Source organism: Suillus clintonianus (genome assembly GCF_016758775.1).
Source record: "Suillus clintonianus strain FC179 chromosome Unknown DEU56scaffold_40, whole genome shotgun sequence".
Taxonomy (NCBI): domain Eukaryota; kingdom Fungi; phylum Basidiomycota; class Agaricomycetes; order Boletales; family Suillaceae; genus Suillus; species Suillus clintonianus.
Genome location: NW_024539264.1, coordinates 108613 through 128018, shown reverse-complemented (window position 1 = coordinate 128018; position 19406 = coordinate 108613). Strand labels below are relative to the sequence as shown.

General features: G+C 47.2%; 6 protein-coding genes across 6 annotated transcripts; 3 read left to right on the top strand and 3 right to left on the bottom strand.

Annotated features, from left to right (window-relative positions):
• Nucleotides 1-1107: 1107 nt before the first annotated feature.
• Nucleotides 1108-2216, bottom strand: DEU56DRAFT_981006 (uncharacterized protein). Its single transcript, XM_041359807.1, has 7 exons — nt 1955-2216; nt 1776-1902; nt 1679-1724; nt 1588-1629; nt 1386-1532; nt 1282-1332; nt 1108-1227 (listed from the first exon to the last, which is right to left on the bottom strand). The coding sequence occupies exons 1-7, from the start codon at nt 2155-2157 to the stop codon at nt 1148-1150; spliced, it is 696 nt and encodes a 231-aa protein (XP_041207960.1). The 5' UTR covers nt 2158-2216; the 3' UTR covers nt 1108-1147.
• A 144-nt stretch (nt 2217-2360) lies between these two features.
• On the top strand, nt 2361-3989 carry DEU56DRAFT_806610 (uncharacterized protein). The gene is made up of 5 exons (XM_041353350.1): nt 2361-2746; nt 2795-3079; nt 3127-3164; nt 3210-3528; nt 3576-3989. The coding sequence occupies exons 1-5, from the start codon at nt 2465-2467 to the stop codon at nt 3834-3836; spliced, it is 1185 nt and encodes a 394-aa protein (XP_041207959.1). The 5' UTR covers nt 2361-2464; the 3' UTR covers nt 3837-3989.
• A 704-nt stretch (nt 3990-4693) lies between these two features.
• Nucleotides 4694-10260, top strand: DEU56DRAFT_737615 (uncharacterized protein; the record flags this gene model as incomplete). The annotated part of the gene is made up of 11 exons (XM_041348594.1): nt 4694-4949; nt 5021-5286; nt 5344-5381; nt 5431-5782; nt 5803-6060; nt 6505-6575; nt 6817-6980; nt 8837-9153; nt 9209-9490; nt 9540-9577; nt 9633-10260. The coding sequence occupies 11 exons, from the start codon at nt 4694-4696 to the stop codon at nt 10258-10260; spliced, it is 2670 nt and encodes an 889-aa protein (XP_041207958.1).
• Nucleotides 10261-10757: 497 nt separating this feature from the next.
• DEU56DRAFT_806585 (uncharacterized protein) lies at nt 10758-12215 on the bottom strand. The gene is made up of 8 exons (XM_041353349.1): nt 12013-12215; nt 11834-11982; nt 11685-11781; nt 11569-11656; nt 11336-11512; nt 11143-11265; nt 10907-11089; nt 10758-10843 (listed from the first exon to the last, which is right to left on the bottom strand). Exons 1-8 carry the CDS (start codon nt 12088-12090, stop codon nt 10815-10817), a joined length of 924 nt encoding a protein of 307 aa, XP_041207957.1. The 5' UTR covers nt 12091-12215; the 3' UTR covers nt 10758-10814.
• Nucleotides 12216-12842: 627 nt separating this feature from the next.
• Nucleotides 12843-15227, top strand: DEU56DRAFT_806572 (uncharacterized protein). The gene is made up of 10 exons (XM_041353348.1): nt 12843-12988; nt 13113-13291; nt 13350-13366; nt 13434-13578; nt 13631-13773; nt 13819-13989; nt 14041-14489; nt 14545-14561; nt 14617-14779; nt 14833-15227. The coding sequence occupies exons 2-10, from the start codon at nt 13263-13265 to the stop codon at nt 15145-15147; spliced, it is 1449 nt and encodes a 482-aa protein (XP_041207956.1). The 5' UTR covers nt 12843-12988; nt 13113-13262; the 3' UTR covers nt 15148-15227.
• A 1198-nt stretch (nt 15228-16425) lies between these two features.
• DEU56DRAFT_806566 (uncharacterized protein) lies at nt 16426-19365 on the bottom strand. Its single transcript, XM_041353347.1, has 12 exons — nt 19282-19365; nt 19197-19227; nt 19110-19136; nt 18927-19057; nt 18846-18876; nt 18223-18789; nt 17789-18169; nt 17531-17737; nt 17433-17480; nt 16971-17378; nt 16780-16918; nt 16426-16726 (listed from the first exon to the last, which is right to left on the bottom strand). Exons 1-12 carry the CDS (start codon nt 19302-19304, stop codon nt 16494-16496), a joined length of 2226 nt encoding a protein of 741 aa, XP_041207955.1. The 5' UTR covers nt 19305-19365; the 3' UTR covers nt 16426-16493.
• Between the last annotated feature and the right edge of the window lie 41 nt (nt 19366-19406).

Here is a 19406-nt window from a genome sequence, read left to right as displayed (position 1 = left end):
TGAAGTCTGCAGAAGATGTCATCAATATGAAAAGGAATAACTCGGTATAAAAGACGTACCTCTCATACTCGTTCTTGTCAGTCTCTACCAGGTATAATGGGTATTTGGAGAAAAGGTCCATGACTTCAGCGAGTTCCTTCTCTGCGTCTTCATGATTGTGAGGTTTGGTGGTTAATCCAAGGAGTGACCGAAGCATGCTGAACCGAAACGTGCGGAACCGTTGGTATCATTGAACATATCATATTTATTCTGGAATGGGTCCAAAGGAGTATACAACACGAGCCTGGTCAGGAACGCTCGCTGAAAGGCCAGTGTTCGGCCTCGAGTTCCCCTCGCGACGATGTTGAAGGGCATTGAACAATAACACAGCCGCTTGAAGAAGAAGATTGAAGAACTCACGGTGATGTGGCAATTCTGGGAAGGTGTCCCAACACCCACAAACGCCCATAATTTTGCCCACACAACAATGTTACATGGTTGAACGTTGAACTGTTAAGCACATGCTCTCAAAATTAATATTGCGAACCGCATGGCTTCAACAAACCTCAAGCCCCTCCGGATATTTAACTGTCAATATTCAACATACTTCCTGGGTTTACATCCCTCGCGGAGTAGAAATGGGAACGATGGTTGTGGCGGTGCTGTGGATTCAGACCCCGGGGGTGGGACATAAATAATTATAAAATGAGAAAAAGCATGATTGGCGACGGAAACGACTGGATTTACCTCATACTAAGTACTTGTATGTCGCAAAAACAACAAAACAATATTAATGATAATTTTCTATGCGGTGCACAGGACTATCGCGATTGCATGGATCAACCTCAGACGCTGGGAGCAACGTTAATATTTCCATTTCGTCTGGCGAACATCAGTGTTAGTGTTTGGCTCGCATTAATTTCCCTCCCACAGATTGAAGAACAATATCTTACACAGCCGCTAGAACAAGAATATTCAGTGAACGGGTTCCAAGTTGGTACAATGATAGAGAAGACTTGCAAACACCCGAGTCAAGGTCACCGAGTTCAGATAATTGAGCTGATTCTGCTGCATTCATCTAATTTCCTTTAGACATACCACTATAGCTACAGCTGGAATTCCTTGTTCAATTACCCAAACATAAAATACAGAAAGCGCAAATTATGACTTAAACTACTTGGAATCCATTGAGGCTTTCACCGTCCAAACCATTCACATTGCCATCCAATGTCGGACGTGGATTAACAGCTAGTGGATTGAGGTGAGCAACGACTCAATATTTCAGAAACCTGAGGTACTTGCCTGCTCCCCCATCGCTCGTCCCTCCGAAATTCATGGCTTCCGATGGAGCGGCTAGTAGCTTGAGTTGAGTAACCATTGAATAGCTAAAAACGCGCAACGCTTGCCTAAATTCAGAGTGATACTAGTAATACGCTGGGTCCCGCCAGCTCTCAGTCCTAATGTACTTGCTACCGCGGTGTTAGCGTTAGTCCCCTCCTCCCGGAATGCACTCGAAGTTTGTGCAGCTGCTCCGGTGTTGGCAGGTGAAGATTCTGACAGAATATAATATCACTGCGTTGTTTTATTCATCGATGAGGTCTGTCTCACCTCGATATATTCCTTCAAAAGATCTGTGCCGTCGCACGAACGCTAAAGAATAGTGTTGGAGAGGTAAGATAAGTGTGACGTAGCGATTTACCTCGGGCTACTTCGTCCGCCTTTGCGTGAACGATAAAAGATGTATTCTAGGAAAAGTATCAGTCTTAAAACGGGTTCCGAGAAAAATAAGGCCTTACATGAGCTAGATGGAATACTGCATGGCAATTAGCGTTTAACCTATGCTTCCTGCGATTCCAATCGCTCCTGTTCTGTAATTTCTTCCACCATTTTAGCTGTCCTAGATCCCCCCCTTCGTCGAGGGACCTAGAGGCACATGAGACTCGCGGGCAATCAATTCATACCAACTTGAACTCACTCCATGTAAAAATCAATCATTCTGGGCAATCCAGGGACGGGTATTTGGCTATTCGTTGCTACCACCTTAGTTTTCAGCATAATGTCGAGGGCTGAATTCAAAAGGCCACCCTCTTCTCCGTGAACTCTAGATATCCTGTTTTTGAGCGTTTGTTCGTTTGATTCGTCGATCGGCCCCCAGCTGTCCTGCACTGGAGAAACCATAACAGGTAGCTAATGATGTGTTAGAGGGGGATGGGGAAAATATACAGGTCAGCCCTGATACGATTCTGATTTCTTATATATTAGTCCATATACGCAAAATCTACGTATACAAAGTTACATATACTATGGCTATGTATAGATCAATTCTTTGGTTCCATACTCGATCACAAAGTTGCTACATTATGTAAACATCTTTCCCTGCCAGTGGACACCTGTCACTGCTGTCGGTAGGTCCATGTTTACAGCTATTTGGCTTGATCTGCTTGTAAAGTGACGCCTTGTGGTTGAGTCGCGCTCCCTCATCATCATGGTTTTTTTCGATATTTTCAACAGCAAGCTCCGAGCCCAGAAGAAGGCAGAAGAGGAGGAGAGGTCCAAACTCGAATTTGAGCAACTCCGACTTGCTCTCGGATCAAGTATCCCCTTTCCCGGTGGCCTCCATCTTGAAGAGACCTGGTGGAGGGATCACTTTTTATGGTTGAAGGAAGTCGGATATCAATTACGGTCACGCTATGCTCCGGACTGGGTTCCTTCATGGCAAGGTACAGATAAATATTGGGCTCTGTGCGAGGATAGTTTGCACATGGTGGTAATGTTCCTGCTCTGAAGAAAATTCATAAACTCACAAAAATGCCAGACCACGCAAGTCGTCAGTGCAACGCGAATGTCTGATGGAGCCCATGTCGTTTTGAAGCGAATTCAGCCATCTGCCCACCCGCATGAGATTGAAATTAGTAGATTCCTTTCGTCTGAACCCCTCAAGGGGCAACGCGAAAACCATTCCGTGGAGATGCTCGATGTGCTACACATACCAGATGAGGCAGACGAGGCTATTTTGGTGTTGCCGCTGCTTCGTCCCTTTGATGATCCTCCATTCGAAACAATCGGCGAAATTATCGATTTCGTTCGTCAAGTCTTTGAGGTGAGGAGTTACGATCGTTCTCTTGATGAGATGTTAAGAATATATAGGGTCTGCAATTCATGCATAAGCACCGCGTAGCTCATCGGTATGCACTTTCTTTTTGCTTTGCCATTGGTTCATGGTTTTCTAGTGATTGCATGAATTTGAATATCATGATGGATCCCATGGAGATGTACCCGCACCCATACCATCCATGCAGCCCCGCCCTACGTTTGGATATGAAAGGTTGGGTGAAACATCGTTCACGTACAGAGTGCCCTCCGCGATACCTTTTCATTGACTTCGGAATATCCCGACACTATCAAGCTTCGGAAAGCGCTCCTCTAGAACTCCCGATTTGGGGAGGGTACAAGAATGTCCCGGAGTTTTTGTTATCCGATGAAGCCTGTAACCCGTTTCCGACTGATGTGTGGTACCTGGGCATTGCTCTGCAGCAACAGCTTCTTGACGTACGAAGCTTATTCACTCTTGCTGGCGCATTTATGACGATCAATAGGTTTATCGTGGCCTGGGTTTTATGGAACCTCTGGTTTCGGATATGGTGCAGAACGATCCTGCGCAGCGACCAACCATGGACGAGGTTATGTCTCGATTTGCAACAACATACCAAGCACTGAGCGCATGGCAATTACGTTCCAGGGCAGTCATGAAGAAGGAATGGATCATTAGGCGGCCTTTCCGCGAAACCTTTCATTGGCTTCGCTGTCTCCGATTTTTATCGCGACATCTCCCTGCTATACCGTCACTTACTCTGTGACTTTAGTTTAGATGTTCATAATATTGCCGCCATGTAATCATACATGACGCAAACCAGCAATTTTTGGCTATGTATATAGTTCGGTGTACCCGAGTAGTTGTTCCATACCTTTTAATTCATTTTCCATGAATAATGACATGCAGATACTTCCGCACATCTAATGCGTGGAAGTAGTGGAGACACTGCGCACACATATATTTCATATTCGATATAACTCTACTATCGGGAAGGAAGACTAGTACTGTCTTTCTTCTACTGATTAGGGTCTGATTACAGGAGACTAGGTCTGACTACGGGAGACTAGTCTGAAATACGGGCCGCTAATACATGCAACATCCACAGCTATTATAATACATTCCATCATGGGCTCGCATTCCCAAGTGTGTTGATTGGTATCTAGCACACCGCTCACTTATTCAATATTAATATTTCCATTTCGGCGAGATCTGGCGGCGCATCAGGGTCAGTGTTTGGTTTCCCTCTCACGGATTGGAGAACAATAAGACAGCCGCTAGAACAAGAACACTCACTGAATAGTTTCAAGTTGATATAATGGTAAACAAGTATACTTGCAAAGGCCCATGCTTACGGGGAACTCTGAATCACTCACCCAAGGACTAGTGTCGCTGAGTTCGAATGATTGCGCTGACTTTGCTGTGCTCATTATGTAAATTTCCTTTAGCCAGAGGCAAGCGTTACTAACAGATGGAATTCCTTGTTGAATTATCTGAAACATATGTCACTCTAATTTGATCGCTGATGTCGATGAGTCGGTGGCCATGGGTCCATGTCTACGATTATTTGAATCATTTTGGGCGAACATATATAGAGTATCGACTTCCTGGTCCCTCATCGACATGGTTCTCTTTTCTCTTTTCGACAGGAAGCGTCGAGCTCAGACGACAGCAGAAGAGGACGAACGTCAAGAACAGTTCAGACTCGAATTCGAGCGAATTCTCCTGTCCCTCGGTGGCCTTAATTCTGATGAAATTTGGTGGAGGGATCACTTTCTGTGGCTAAAGGACGTCGGATATCAATTACGTTCACGCCATGCTCCGGACTGGGTTCCTTCGTGGCAAGGCACAGATAAATATTATGGTCTGTGCGAGGATGGTTGGGAGATGCCGGTAAGGTTCCTCTGCTGGACAATATCTATACACTCACAGAATGCCAGGCCACGCAAGTCGCCAGTGCAACGCGAACGTCTGACGGAGCACAAGTCGTTTTGAAACGGATTCAGCCATCCGTTCATCCGCATGAGGTTGAAGTGGGCCAGTTTCTTGCATCTGAACCCCTCAGGGAGCAACGCGAAAACCATTGCGTCCAATTGCTCGATGTGTTACAAGTGCCAGATGAAACGGACGAAACCATTTTGGTATTACCACTGCTTCGTCCCTTCGACAATCCTCCATTTGAAACAATCGGCGAAATCATCGACTTTGCTCTTCAAGTTTTCGAAGTGAGGAGTTATTACTGTTCCCTTGACCGATATCTCAAGAGTATTTAGGGCTTGCAATTCATGCATAAGCACCACGTAGCCCATCGGTATGCAACTTTTTTTTTCCTGCGTCGCTGTTGGTTAATGGCTTTCTAGTGAATGTACGAAATCGAACATCATGATGGATCCCATGCAGATGTACCCGCATCCATTTCATCCATGCAGGCCCTCTAGACGTTTGGATGGGAACGGATGGGCGAATCACCGTCCACGTACAGAGTGCCCTCCGCGATACCTTTTTATTGATTTTGGAATCTCTCGACGTTATCCAGCTTCGCAGAGCGCTCCTCTACTAGTAGAGCCTCCGATTTATGGAAGGTACAAGGGCGTGCCAGAGTTTCAGACGTCTCATGAACCCTGTAACCCGTTTCCGACGGACGTATGGTATCTGGGCTCCACTCTGCAACAACAGCTTCTTAACGTGCGAACCTCATTTAGTCTTTTTGGCGTATTTGTGACGAGTACTAGGTTTATCGCGGCTTGGGTTTTATGGAACCTTTGATTTCGGATATGTTGCAAACCGATCCTTCCAAGCGGCCAACCATGGATGAGGTTATGTCTCGCTTTGTTCCAACATACAACGCATTGAGCCCATGGAAATTACGGTCCAGGGCAGTCATGAAGGAGGAATGGATTATTATGCGACCTTTCCGTGATCTCTTCCATTGGCTGCGCTGTCTCCGGTTTTTATGGCGACGGCTCCCTGCTATACCATCATCACTCACTGTGTAATTTCGGTCACATGCATGCTCTCGCTGCTTTGCAAACTATGGTTGTTTACTAGTATAATTACCTACGATGTCATTCACGGGTTCAGGCTTGCCAGTGATCAGAAATGATTTGTTTTGAGTCAACGGTCACTAATACATGCAATATCCACAGCTATTATGATCATTCCATGCTCGCATTTCCAAGCGCCAGAGTTGCCATTAGGAACGCCCTGGTGAACTTGATGATACAATACAGTCAACGCTTCTGAGCTTGTTGCTGTCCTGGCTGTCCGGCAGGCGAACTATTACCCGTGTAGATGACTGCTAAAGAACTGACTAGTATGTAGGATTAGGATGCTCGGAATCACTGGCATGCAACTTACTTGCTCCAATTGCGCCCTCGGAGTCGATGTTGAATGTGGGTGACCCGGCAAATGAGCCTCGGCCAAATATCATGCAGTCTTTGTCGTTAACAGGCGGTGCATATGAACTTTCCTCCGTGGACGCTAATTTATGGTGTCATTATCAAACGTGAAGATTGAAATGAGGGTCTGAGTCCGGGAGACTAATCTGAAATGTCCAACACAGGTCGCTAATACATGCAATATCCACAGCTCTATTATAATACATTCATTGCCAAGTGTCAGGGATGAGCCATTGAACACGGCTTGTTCAATAGTGTCAAGTCCACGATTCTGAGTGGCGAGTAACGACTTGTTCGACTGAATAAATTCAGTCAACGCCAAGCTCATCAGACGATCACAATCACGAGTCAACTCACTGTTACCAGTAGCACGCGCAGACCGGATGTTCAAGGTCGGGCTACGCACCTCCGTGCCAGGCCCGAAATACATGACATTTTCATGTCTGAAGTTAGCACCTGTGAACGGGCGTCGCTGTCTTGGCAGTCTGGCAGACGATTTATTAGTCACGAATGTGGCTAATAAACTGATCAGTATGTAGGATTAGCATGCTTGTAATCGTGCAGCTTACTTCTTGTTCCAGTTGCGTCTTCGGAGTCGATGGTGACTGTCGGTGACCAGGCAATTGAGCCTCGGCCAAATATCATGCAGTCTTTGTCGTTGACAGGCGGTACATAAACTTCCTCCGTGGACGCTGATTTATGGTGTCATTATTAAACATGAAGACTGAAATGTGGTGTACGTACCTGCAGAACTGCTCGAGGTCGTTTGACGGGGTGCATAACTATTGGAGGAGACAAAACTGTCTGTGATAGATGAAGGATAGCTGTTACCACTTGTCATAGCGGAATTAGATTGAGGGGTCCTGTTGGATGGATCGGGGTCAACCAGTGCAATAGATGCATTGGGAGATCCAGCGGCAGCTGAATAGATATATGGCACTCAGTCATGAGTGAAAGCAACGGTGGGTGGCACCTACCTGTACTAGCTACTGGAACTGGCCCTCTTCTTATTTCATCCTCGAGGCATTTCCTGCACGCTGCCTGTAAACGTCGTGAAAAATAGCTCTTGCTCAGAAATGAGAAAGGGCGAACGTCTATCCTCGTCTTCAACGCCTTGCACTCGTCGAGTGCCTCGGTCAACGTACTAGTATCCGTGCCCTTATCCATCCGGCTACGAGCATCTGCAAGACTACCAGGCATTGAAATGTAGTAAATCATACGACGGACTGTATGCACGATACCTGTCGTATTCATTCATAAAAGACAAGCGTGCCTCCTCGGACAGCGTGTACAAGTTGGCCTTAAGGAGTGTAAGGATAGCGTAGAGGACGTCGTCTATATCGGCGATGATCCGCTTGCGCGGGCCTGAGGTATCTATATCGGCAACGATCTGCTCGCGCGAGGGATAGAAAATATTCCAGAAGAAGGAAAACATGATGCAGCCCTGGCAGAATCTAGTGATGTTGTGAATCTGTGGAGAGTGTTGATGAGGGACCTGCTGCAATTCGTCTGGTATTTCTACTTCTGCGAGGCCTGGTAAGAAACACCAGTAATCCTGGTGGTTTGGCCTCCAGTTTGCCTCGCAAACATTGAGAACAATAAAACATAGACAGAGCAAGGAGAGTGAATTCGACGACGCTCGCGATTTGTTGTGATCCTGGTTTCAAGTTAGTGGGGAAACAATTGTACGTTATAACCCACATACGCACACGTGACTGCGCAAATTGCCTTGCCCAACAAATAGTACTGATTGTCATGAGCAGCAATACTTCACCAAAATCCACCCACCGACGGCCCAAGCTCGCAGGGCTGGACTACACGCTTTGACCAAGGCAGACTTTTATGTCGGACCAACAGAACAACAATAATGATGTTTCACCCGTGGACCATCGCAATTCGATGGATGATTGTGGGCGTCTAATTATCCGCGTCCCTCGGACGTTGGGAGCAAGCGTAAGCCAAGTTGCAGAACGTTCGTGGCGGTCACGGTCATACACCTGTTCCCGCAGAGTGCCGATGGCCTGCTGAGCTCGTTAGATCGAAGTTGGCTGAAGTCTGCAAAATAACAAAAACGATAATTGAACTATCCTACATGTCACTGACGCTAGTGCTAAAGAAAATACAGGATGCGATGCACAGATTCATCATTTCAATAACGAATAATATGGATCATCGCTGTCATCGACTGCACTCGCATCTGCGTTTGTGGGGGACGGATGTGGGTCAATGACTGTAGTTGTTGTTCCGGTAAGCTGGATATTCTGTGCTCTAAATACCACATGCCTGCTTATGTGGATGTATTTTCCTAGGGGACTGCATAGTCATAGTTGGATTGTTGTTCTGCCCTTATAAAGACGGTATAGCTGAGCTATGCTGCTCAGAAACGGATCGTGTTGCATCGATAGCAGCGTCCTGGAGTGGCACACTACTTGTCTGCACTACTGGTGCACCGCTGGGACTTGCACACCAATGACGCCTCCGGAAACAACAGCGCATACTGAATCCCTCAGTACGGAGGCACAACATTCGAGGCTCAGACAAGATGAGGTGTGGTGGTCTGGTCATTACAAATGGTTGGAGAATTGTGGCTACTTGCTGCGCCCTCGGTATAAACCAGATTGGATTCCGTCCTGGCAGGGAACTTCCGAAATTCCGTTTTTATGTGAAGACGGGATCAAACCTCAGGTGTGTGTCTATGTAACGTATTGCATAAGTTTGACGCTCATACAATGCCGCACAGTATGCTAGTGTGTTGGATGCAACTCGGATTTCAGATGGTGAATTTGTTATGCTCAAGGCGGTCCTTCGAAACGACCACCCATACGAGGTTGAGGTTGCTCGTTACCTTGCGTCAGAGCCTCTTCAATCGGATCCTATGAATCATTGCGTTCCCATCCTGGATGTCCTCCTTCCTCCAGATGAAGAACATGACATCATTGTCATGCCACTACTACGGCGCTACTCTGACCCTTCCTTTGAAACTTTCGGGGAAGCCGTCGAGTGTTTTCGCCAGCTCTTCGAAGTACCCGATCCCGCTTTGCATCCTTCAGCATCTGACTTCTCCATTTCAGGGTCTTTATTTCATGCACAAGCACCATGTTGCTCACCGGTATGTCCGCGTCTCTACTTGTGTTCAAACTTGGCGCTCAGCTCTACACACTTAGCGACTGCATGAACTTGAATATTATGATGGATCCAAAGCCTCTTTTTATCGACTCATTTCATCCCTTTCGTTCGCACAGAACCCGCGATCTGAAAGGTGATCCAAGACACTATAGTCGCACGCAGCGTCCCACCAAGTACTTTTTAATCGATTTTGGACTGTCTCGTCGGTATGACCCCCCTGTCACAAACCCCCTGGAACGGGTCATCCTTGGAGGCGATAAAACGGTACCAGAATTCAAATCCCTCAAACCACAAAATCCATTTCCTACCGATGTTTATTACATTGGTCACGCCATTCAGGAAACTTTTTTGGACGTACGATGCACCGTGTCATTTCCAAGTACTACTCTAATGATACCTTTGCAGGAATACAACGGCTTTGACTTCATAGAGCCATTGATACTGGACATGGTTCAGGAGAACCCGTCCCTGAGACCGACCATGGAGCAAGTTATCGGTCGTCTTGCGATCATATGCCAAGGTCTTAGCGCGCGGAAACTCCGGTCCCGATTGACCGCAAAGCAGGAGGGTCGTTTCCAAAGCCTTTTGAAAGACATTGATCATTGGCAACGTCAATTTTTGTACATTATTCGACGCCTTCCCGCAATTCCCCGTCCTAGAGAATGAATGGCCTCATGATGTCGACTTCTTGTGAACACACATCCAATGGCAAACAATCCTCACTCGCTCGACGTACATATCGATCATTTTCGACGTGCGCGTACTTGGCCGTGCGTTGCAACTCCGCTCGTTTTGATCGTAGTGTCCATGGCTGAGCTCAAACAGCTCTAGGTATATTATCTTTGGGTGGTTTCCCTGTTCGTTTCGTCGGTCAAACACCAATACTGCACGGAGGCTATAGCTGACATGATAAGTGCGTTTTCTTACGCACAAAGTAGATACCGATCACAACTCTTTCCATTGACTTGCACCAAACTTGAACTTTGAAGAAATATCCCATATGAATCCACTATCAGAAGGAAGACTGTCTTTAAATATTACATTAGGTATGATCACAGGAGGCTAGGTCTGAGTCCGGGAGACTAATCTGAAATGTCCAACACGGGTCGCTAATACATGAAATATCCACAGTTCTGGTATAATACATTCTATGCTCACATTCCCAAGTGTCAGGAGTGAGCCATTGAACACGGCTTGTTCAATAGTGTTCAAGTCCACGATTATGAGTGGCGAGTAATGACTTGTTCGACTAAATAAATAAATTCAATCAACGCCAGGCTCATCAGACGATCAAAATCACGAGTCAACTCACTGGTACCAGTAGCACGCGCTGACCGGATGTTCAAGGTCGGGCTACCCACCACCTCCGTGCCAGGTTCGAAATACATGCAATTTTGACGCGTCGTGGTATGAGTCGCCTGCGGCTGGTAAGCACCTGCGAACGGGCGTCGCTGTCTTGGCAGTCTGGCAGACGATTTATTAGTCACGAATGTGGCTAAGGAACTGATCAGTATGTGGGATTAGCATGCGCGGAACCGTGCAGCTTACTTGCTCCAGTTGCGTCATCGGAGTCGAGGTTGAATGTGGGTGACCCGGCGGCGAATGAGCCTCGGCCAAATATCATGCAGTCTTTGTTGTTGACAGGCGGAACATAACTTTCCTGCATGGACGCTGATTTATGGTGTCATTATTAAACATAAAGACTGAAATGCGGCGTACGTACCTGCAGTGGTGTACGTACCTGCAGAGCTGCTCGAGGTCGTCTGACGGGGTGCATAATTATTGGCGGAGACGAAACTTTCTGTGGTAGCTAAAGAGTAGCCAGTACCAATTGTCATAGCGGAATCAGATCGAGTGATCCTGTTGGATGAATCGGTGTCAACCAGTGCAATAGATGTATTGGTAGATCCAGCGGCCGCTGAATAGATATATGGCACTCAGTCATGAGTGAAAGCAACGGTGGGCGACGCCTACCTATACTAGCTACTGGAACTGGCCCTCTTCTTATTTCATCCGCCAGGCATTTCCTGCACGCTGTCTGTAAACGTCGTGAAAAATAGTTCTTGCCCAGAAATAAGAAAGGGGCGAACCTCTATCCTCATCTTCAACGTCTCGCACTCGTCGAGTGCCTCGGTCAACGTACTCGTATCTGTGCCCTTGTTCATCCGAGTACGAGCATCTGCAAGACTACCAGGCATTAAAATGTAGTAAATGATACGACAGACTGTATGGACGATACCTGTCATATTCATCCATAAAAGACAAGCGTGCCTCCTCGGACAGGGTGTCCAAGTTGGCCTTAAGGAGTTTAAGGATAACATCGAGGAGGCTGTCTATATCGGCGATGATCCGCTTGCGCGGGCCTGAGGTATCTATATCGGCGACGATCTGCTCGGGCGAGGTATCTATATCGGCGACGATCTGCTCGCGCGAGGTATCTATATTGGCGATGATCTGCTCGCGCGAGGGATAGAAAATCTTCCAGAAGGAAAACATGATGCAGCTCTGGTAGAATCTAGTGATGTTGTGAATGTGTGGAATGTGTTGATGAGGGACCTGGTAGCACCTGCGATTCGTCTGGTATTTGTACTCCTGCGAGACCTGGTACGAAACACCAGTAAGGCCTGTGTTCTGCCTCGAGTTTCCCTCGCGACATTGAAAGCAATAGGACAAGGACAAAACAAGAAGACTGAAGAAGATCGGTTTTGAGTTAGTGGGAAAATGGTACATAGTACGCGCCTACTGTGGGCGCGTACACTGAATTGCACTGCCCAGCTGTCAACACCATCACGCAATTAGTATGTGCAAGAATATAAATCCATTGAACTGTTGTAATTACATACTAGTAGCTGAACCTTGATCAAGAGTCAAGTTGAGCTCCTCCGCCGTTCCGAACGTTCAACGTTCAACGTTCAACGGCCATGTATGCTGCGTTAAACAGAGGTGGAACTGGAATCAAGATTTTGGGACAGATACTCGCGTGGTTTGGAACCGGGGGTGTAGGCTGGCTGTGTAGGTATTTCGTACAACGCATCATGATGGGATAGCTGTGGTATGGATGGATCCGACCTTGTTCTGCAAGCACTTGTGTGTATCATAATGGAGAAGAACTTACTTCTTTGATTGATTGATGGGATTGATCTCCATCTTCCATTTTCGATTTATCCTGAATACTGGCTAAAAATACGATGGACAAAGTTGGGACAAAATGTTTATTATTATAACCCCATCGTGATTACGTGATAAACGCCCAAGTCTTCCCCATCTTGACCAGACAGTACTTAGCACCAAGTACTGTAATGTTGGACGATACGATACGTACCCAGTACTTACACGTGTTACCTATCCCGGAGGATTAGCCTCCGGGACTACTTCTGACTTGCTTCCCTTTCTGGTGCGTTATCGCATCTTGGCACCTTTGACCACCATATGTTACATCCACGGGTAGGATCGTCATTGGTGGCTTCTTTCCGTCTCCCACTTCTCGATATTCGATACTTAAGACCTTGCTCGCGCAGTCCTACCTCAGCCTTGTCTACTACATCCGCTGAGGTACCTTGCTATACACAGCCATTTGTATATAGCCGAAGCAAGCCAGCACTGCCACTTAATTGACATCTGTCATCCGACCATTCCACACGCAGGGTACTTTCGCAGCGCCGCAGCACATGCAATGTACGGGAGTAGAAGAATCACGGTGCGCTCATCAACTAGATCATGCAATCGAAATCATTCACTAATAATATGTTGCTAAGTCCTTGGGTCATCACCGGTTCGTATACACCAGCTGAAGACAATTCAGAACCTTGCTTTACTTAGTATCATTCATGCAATTACAGTTATTCGTGCCCAAGGCTATCAACCTTTGCGTCCTGAAAAGTCTTGGAGACCAATCGTTTCTGTCGTAGTAGACGAGCACCAGCGTTATGAAGTGAACTTGGGATGTGACGGGCAGAACCCAAACCTCAGGGAACGTTTCATGATGTTTGTCATCTCTTTACTATTACAGTTGTCACTCATTGATACCTTCGAACAGGCGGGGCACAGACGTCGGTTCCCGAGTGGACATCAATGTGTACCATCAGGCGCCGAGCAAGAAGAAACGCAAAAAGCGGTATCTACTTGCAACGACTTCCTTGTCGTTTCAGGCCCTATCCAAGTTAAAGGGTACTGCAAATCGTAAGTCTTGCAAATTGCCATCATTCTGTCTCTGATGTATTCTAGCTTTCAAAATACCGCTGAGTTCTGTGGTACGACCCTCCATGCGTGGGTCAGCTCGAGGGAGAACAGTTTCAGTCTCCCTTGTTGCTAAGCTTGAAGTCCCCCAGACTGAGGCGAGACTCAATGCGCTTGATTCCTTGGCATCAGATGACCAATACGACGACAACATCATGTGTAAGAGTGGTCTTCTCAGTCGCGTTAATTGGCTGAAAGCTGGAATTTTAGCACTCGGGTCACCAACTTCAGAACCTGAATCAGACAGAACAAGTAACTTTCCTTGTTCGAGTCGCGCTATAACTCCTCCAGTCTCGCTTGATTTGTCCGGGATACGTATTCGTCGAGGATACTTCTCAGACACAGACGATGACCGCCCGCTAGACGACCACGTCAAACTCATCAACGACAGCTACGACAGCTCTGAATTCACGGACAATATCGACTTGAGTGCTGTAGTCCTCATAAACAATACCCAACTTGTTCCACTCGCGCCTTCCCTTTTACCCAGATACACAGAGCAGATATCCGTGGACAGTTCGTTGTCGTTTATCGATGCCCTTGTTGACTCCTTCTCGTGTTATGCTGAACTTCGGGTGGCTTGCAGTGACTGCAGTGACTCTGAATATGAGCGTATTTTGGAAAAACTCACGTCTGAATGGTACTTTGTGGGTGCATCAGTACGTGATGTCATTATTATTCCACTTGCTCTCATTTAGCCTTGATGATCTGTAGCTGGTCGCCCTTTCCGGGTATGTCCATTACGACAGATTATCTCTTTTCGCAATCATTGATCTACTTTCGCAGGCTTGACGCGGCTGTCTTCGGTTTTTCGTCCAGCTCATTGTTCTCCGTCAACAATTTCGCCCAAAGCTCAATAGCTATAGGAAGCGTCGCTTCCGGCATCGGTCTCGCAATCGATGGCTGGTTCCTGTTGGTATACAGCGGAGCAAACGCTAAAAAGTTCCAGGTAATTCTTAACCGCACATATCGGATCATAATGCTCAAAACCACCTAATGTAGAAACTCGCTCGCGACGTATACGGCAAATATCTGTTCTTTTGCATATCGTCGCGTCTTCCTGCTGTATGCATGTTTGTATCAGCATGCGCATTAATGGCCTTTTTGATTGCAGTAGCATGGTCTGCCTGGCCTACCGCCGTTTTGGTCATGTGTTTCACCGCTGGTATCTTGATCAGTCTCCAGTTCATTATCTATGGGCTACACTGCGTAGTGGTTTGGGTGACTGAGGTTATTAGGAGAGTGCGCAGAGGATTGATGTGGTGTGTAAGGAGACCGTCCAACGACGTTTCGGAGCACAACGTTTCCGAAAAATAGTGGTGTATTTAGAACGATTTTCTCTCTCTCTCGCTACATCTGTAATATGCATGGATCACAATTTATTTATGTTTCAAAAACGATGAAACGAAAGGCTGCTAGTGCAAAATAATATTTTGAAAGCTTGAAAAAATATATTTCGTGAACCGAAAACTATTGTAATATCCGTGAGGGTTGGAGGAGGCAGGGGGGCAGGTAGTTACAATGCCAGATTAGGAGCTGATTCGAGATTATTCTGAATCGAAAACTATTGTAATATCTGCGAGGTTGGAGGAGGCTGGGGGGCAGGTTCGTTACAATGCCAGATCCGGAGGTGATTCGAGATTATTATTATTCTGGTCTGTCAAGTGTCAAGTGATACCCAGTGCCCATGATCATGTATCTCCAAAGGAGAAGGGAAGAGGCTGGGCGAGGAAGCCACCAGCAACGAGGCCCTAGAAGTCGAGGCATCGAACGGCCCACCATTCTTCTACACCTTTAAGCCATTGAGCTCCAGAGCTGTGGACCGTTCACAGGCATAAACAATTAAACAATCAAGTACCGTCCAATAAACATCGAAATCGCGACCGCAGCAATATCGATATCTTCCCCCGCGAGCGTGCCACCATTGGAGCACAAGCAACCCTCGATTGCTCAAGGGACAAAGTTTTCAGCCAGACACGCACGCAATAGGACATCGTGGGATGGAAAGATGCGATATCTATCTGACACTGACAAGTGATCGTCAACACGTCAATGCCGCAAGTTAACTCCGCCCAGCTGACCTCGTTGTTTTCAAAAACAGAATATAATAAAGGGTTTGCCCGACCTGCACGTATCAGTCGAAGCATTCAATTCATTTTTCTTTGGACCTACCACAGCAAACTCGCCATTTCGTATTCGTTGTATTTTGGGGGCATCGGCGCATTTTTTATTTGTTTTCGTCGTATGATTGATGTACCGGACTGGGGGCCATTGTGCTGGGCACGCTTTGCCAGTGCAAGGTCAGATCTATACATGTGCCCTGTCCATCGTGGGGCAGTGGACCCACATGAAACGGCGTCTTGAAATCTGGGGTCTGACCGTCTAAAGTACCCATTTGTCAATTACTTTTGTTCACATATATATACCGTGCTGTGCCACTCACCTGAATTTTCCAAGAAAGAAGATATCTAAAATCAAAGCATGACCCCCCCTTCACATCAAACTCCGCGAACGGAAGTATCCAAGTTTACATCCGCCGCGCACAACAAACCGTTATTTACCTCCACGTGCGTTGCTTACAAAGCATATAGCCTAGAGTCTCGACAAGCAAATGCATTCAGAAATTACAGAATACATAAAACCAGCAGGTACCTGGTCAACCATCATTCACCATCAGAACTAGCGACATCGCTATGTGAATCGTCCTGCTCCTTACGGTCCTCCATCCGTACATCATCATTCTGAGCAGATTCAACTGCGGGAGTGAAACCAGAAAGAATACCAGGCCCTCCCGATTTCTTGGCCTGCGAATGTTTCCAGGCATGAGCCATCTGCAAGAACTTGAAAGATCTTGGGTTGGCTTCTCGTTCGTCGTCGGCGAACACAAGTTCCCAATCTGTGCGGTAGAAAGATCAGGAAGATGTGCTATACACGGGGAAGATCGCTGACCTTCCACAACCTGGCCTGTCTCTTTGTCGACGTGCTGCTTCCTGCCGACAATAGGCATCATACCTTGTACCTTGGTGACATCGCTCTCGCTGCCGTGTTCTTGCTCGAATGCCTTCCATGACTCAAGCAAAGCAACCCTCTGTGATGGAAACAGTTCAACTCCAACCCGAGTATAAAGCTGCTGTCCGTACCTCGGCTTTTAGGCCCTTGGCCTTCAAGTCTTTGTAACCACGTTCAAAGACTTGTCGTGCTAGTTCGGGATCACCAGCGACAACACGAGGTTCGGCATCCTCGTCTTCCTCTTCTTCTCGCAGAGCCCTGGGCAGGGGAATACTCGACCCCTCGAACTCGGCATAGGATATCCACACCTTGTGGTGTCCGCTGAGGATCACCAGGCGCTCGTAAAGTGACCTCGTCTTCTCCCGATCACCCTGCTCATCGACTTCGAAGTCGATATATGCCTTCCAAAGGATTTCGGGCATAGATAGCGATGCTTGAGATACTCCAAGTTCAAAGATCGCCTCTGCACGGGTGAAGTCCTCAAGAGCCGTCTCGAGTTCAGCGTACTTGATCCACGCCGCTGAGTTGGTAGGATCGTACTGTGGAAGTTGTTTGGTCATTGTCGAGGAACGAAAAAGACTTTTATGATATACCTCAAGATACTTCTCGTATAATGTCCGCACGCGATCAAATTCTCGCAGCTAAAACACGATGTCAGTAAATCGTAAAGACGAGAAATCGAAGATCATACATCCATCTCGAGTTGAATATAACCCTTGAGTAAAGCCTCCTTCGGACACATGCCAATTGCGGTCCCGAGCATTTTGCGCGCTGCCATCAAATCCAACTGCCTGATCTCAAACCTCGCAGCCATGATCCACAGTTTTGCAAAGGTAAACTGCTTGTGTGGCACAAGGCTTAGAACTGTGCGATATACTTGGCGTGCACGGTCATAGTCCTATAGAATAATGTCAGGGTGAACAAGTAGTATGTATGGGGATGAAAAGACCTTGGTTTCGATCTCCTCGAACAAAGCATACTCAAGCCAAAGGAAGATATACCGTCTCCAATGACGCTTTTCTTGTCCAGGAGGGACATGCGCAACAGCACGCTCGTAAACGTCTCGCACGCGCTCCATGGCAGCATCCTCCTCTTCTTTGGTGCCTCCTTCCTCTCGCAAGGTTCGTAGGGCACCTTCTTCCAACCTAACATAGTCGAACCAGACGTCATAATTTCGTCCGTCCTGCGCGACTTCGTCTTCATACTGGATTCTTCGCTTGCCGAGCACAGTGGATTCTACAATGGACCGTGTGCCATGTTGCTTCTCGAATTTGGTGTAAGCTGCGTACAAATTCGCCGATTTTGATCGCGGAAGACGTGATAGTGCGAACTGTCATTCAGACTGTGAAACGGGCCTAGCAGAGTATGCGCGCGACGACGTACTTTGTATATCACTCGAGCGCGCTCGTACTCTTTCAACCGAGTTTCCATCTTGGCAAAAGCATTGAAAACTGCTTGAGCCTTCTCAACCTGCTCTTCCTCGTCGCCGAAGAATTGAAGAGCGGTTTGGAATACCTCTCTTGCCTTGTCCAACTTTCCCCGCTCCTCCTCAAACTTTGCCCACTTCACCCATACCCTCGGGTCTGGCCTTACAGCTATCCACCGCTCATATATAACACTGGCCCTGTCCGATTCATCATACCGCTCCTCCATCTTTATGTATGCCTGCCAAGCTTTGTCATCCGGTTCCCATTGCATCCACCGCTCAAAGACTTGTCGGGCACCGGGGACATTTTGCAGAAGCTCCTCCAAGTAAACATACTTGTACCAGAGTTGGTCTACCCGAGGCAATAGAGTCACGGCGCGATCGAATAGATTGCGTGCGTGTTGGACATTGCGAGACTTGAGTTCCATTTCAGTATAACTGAGCCATAGCTGAATGCTTCGAGGGTCCACGTCCAAAGCACGTTCGAAGATAGAGCGAGACCGGTCAAATTCATTTTGGCTTGCCTGATGCGAATGTGCATGAGACCGCTAAAATGAACCAAAGATTTCGAACCACGTACCTCCCAGTTTGCATACTGAGTCCATTCTTTACTGATACAATATTCAGTGGGAGCATCACCGACGTCGAAAACGACACTCACATGCTGCCTCTTGTCCTTCTGACTCGCTCTTCAAATTCCTTTCGCTTGCGGCCGCGGTACTCGTGAAGTTCTTCAAAATCTTCAACACGTTGTTTGGGAGCGCGGAAGGTGGATTCTTGACGCTCTTGAGCCTAAAGGATGTAATGTGTAAATACAGCAAGACGGATAATTGAAAAAACGCGCCTCTCGCAGAAGCTGCTCTGCAGTGATCTATGAATGTCAATATCGAGAGTCAACAAATGCCGACACATATATGTCAACGAAACAAACCTGGATAGCGGCAGGCGCCCGATTCCTGATCCTGAAAGTCATGACCAGTCAGTCTCTGCATGATGCAAAAAGTAAATAGGGCAACCTTGGTGCTCTGCCGTCCTGCATAATCGCGACACCGATGAATTTCCCGTGCCAGTGAGCAAAGAATAGCGGGACAAGCTGTCGAGCAAGCAAAGACAAACAAGTCTGTCGATGGGTCTTACGTAA